This window comes from Euprymna scolopes, chromosome 38 (assembly GCF_053919585.1).
Source record: "Euprymna scolopes isolate OS-2025 chromosome 38, ASM5391958v1, whole genome shotgun sequence".
Classification (NCBI taxonomy): Eukaryota; Metazoa; Mollusca; class Cephalopoda; order Sepiida; family Sepiolidae; genus Euprymna; species Euprymna scolopes.
Window position 1 is genome coordinate 80,465,385 of NC_136519.1, and position 891 is coordinate 80,466,275.

The 891-nt window shown below is 39.6% G+C and overlaps 1 protein-coding gene across 1 annotated transcript in view; it reads left to right on the plus strand.

Annotated features, from left to right (window-relative positions):
- Nucleotides 1-783: 783 nt before the first annotated feature.
- LOC145263213 (uncharacterized) overlaps nt 784-891 on the plus strand; it is a 51,933-nt gene continuing 51,825 nt past the window's right edge. Inside the window, exon 1 of the mRNA XM_080120296.1 lies at nt 784-806. Coding sequence (XP_079976422.1) covers nt 799-806 — 8 coding nt within the window. The 5' untranslated portion in view covers nt 784-798. The remainder of the gene's footprint in view (nt 807-891) is intronic.

Consider the following 891-nt stretch of genomic DNA (forward strand, 5'->3'; position numbering starts at 1 on the left):
AAAAAACAACAAAAAAAAACCCAAAACATGCTCTTTCACTCCCATGGGGCGCAACCATTTTTAAACGGTAAGAGATAAGAGGGAAGAAAAAGGCAAACAATAAGTTGGTCAACACAATCGGACCTTCCACCCAAATCCTCACCCCTACTCCTCTCCTGCTGCCTGAAATGAATTTAGTGCAGTTGAACCTAATTGCTTTTATGGCAATGTCATTCACCAGCAGCTCGGATATTTTTTTTATTTTTTCTTTTTTTTTTTTATTTAATTTTTTCTTTTTCTTCCTTTTTTAAATTTTTTTTTTCCTTTTTTTCTTTTTCCTTTTTTTCATTTTTTCTTTTTTTCTTTTTTCTTTTTCTTTCGGCTCTGAAGCAGGCAGAGTGTGAACCATTTTTGAAATGATTTTTTTCTCTGGTGACTAAAGTTAGGGCTAAAATATCATGTGTAGTCCTTAGAGGTACACCCTTCCTCCCGGGACGCTACAACTCCCCCCCCCCCGTCTTCCGAGGGGAGAGAGGGTTAAGTTTATTGTTTACTGTCGGCGGCGCTCTTACCGGGGAATGCCGACGGGACGACCCAGGTATTTTTTAAAGCCCAGGGTGCCCCTCCTTTAAGAGTGCTGACTTCACTCTCCCCACCTACCTGACCTTGTATCACATCTTCCTTCGGCGGGAAGGAAAGGTTATGTTATTCACCGCTCAAAAGCGCAACTAATAGGCTGGGGAAAACCACGTCCACCGAAACCTTCTTTATATCGGTAGCCGTGTTTAAGAGGACAAAACTCAACTTCATAATCTAATTATGGACAGGTAACCATTTTATTTATTTATTTATTTTTTTAAGAGAAATAAAAGAAAAGGACATTATTGTTACTGTAGTGGTACCCAGGTCTCA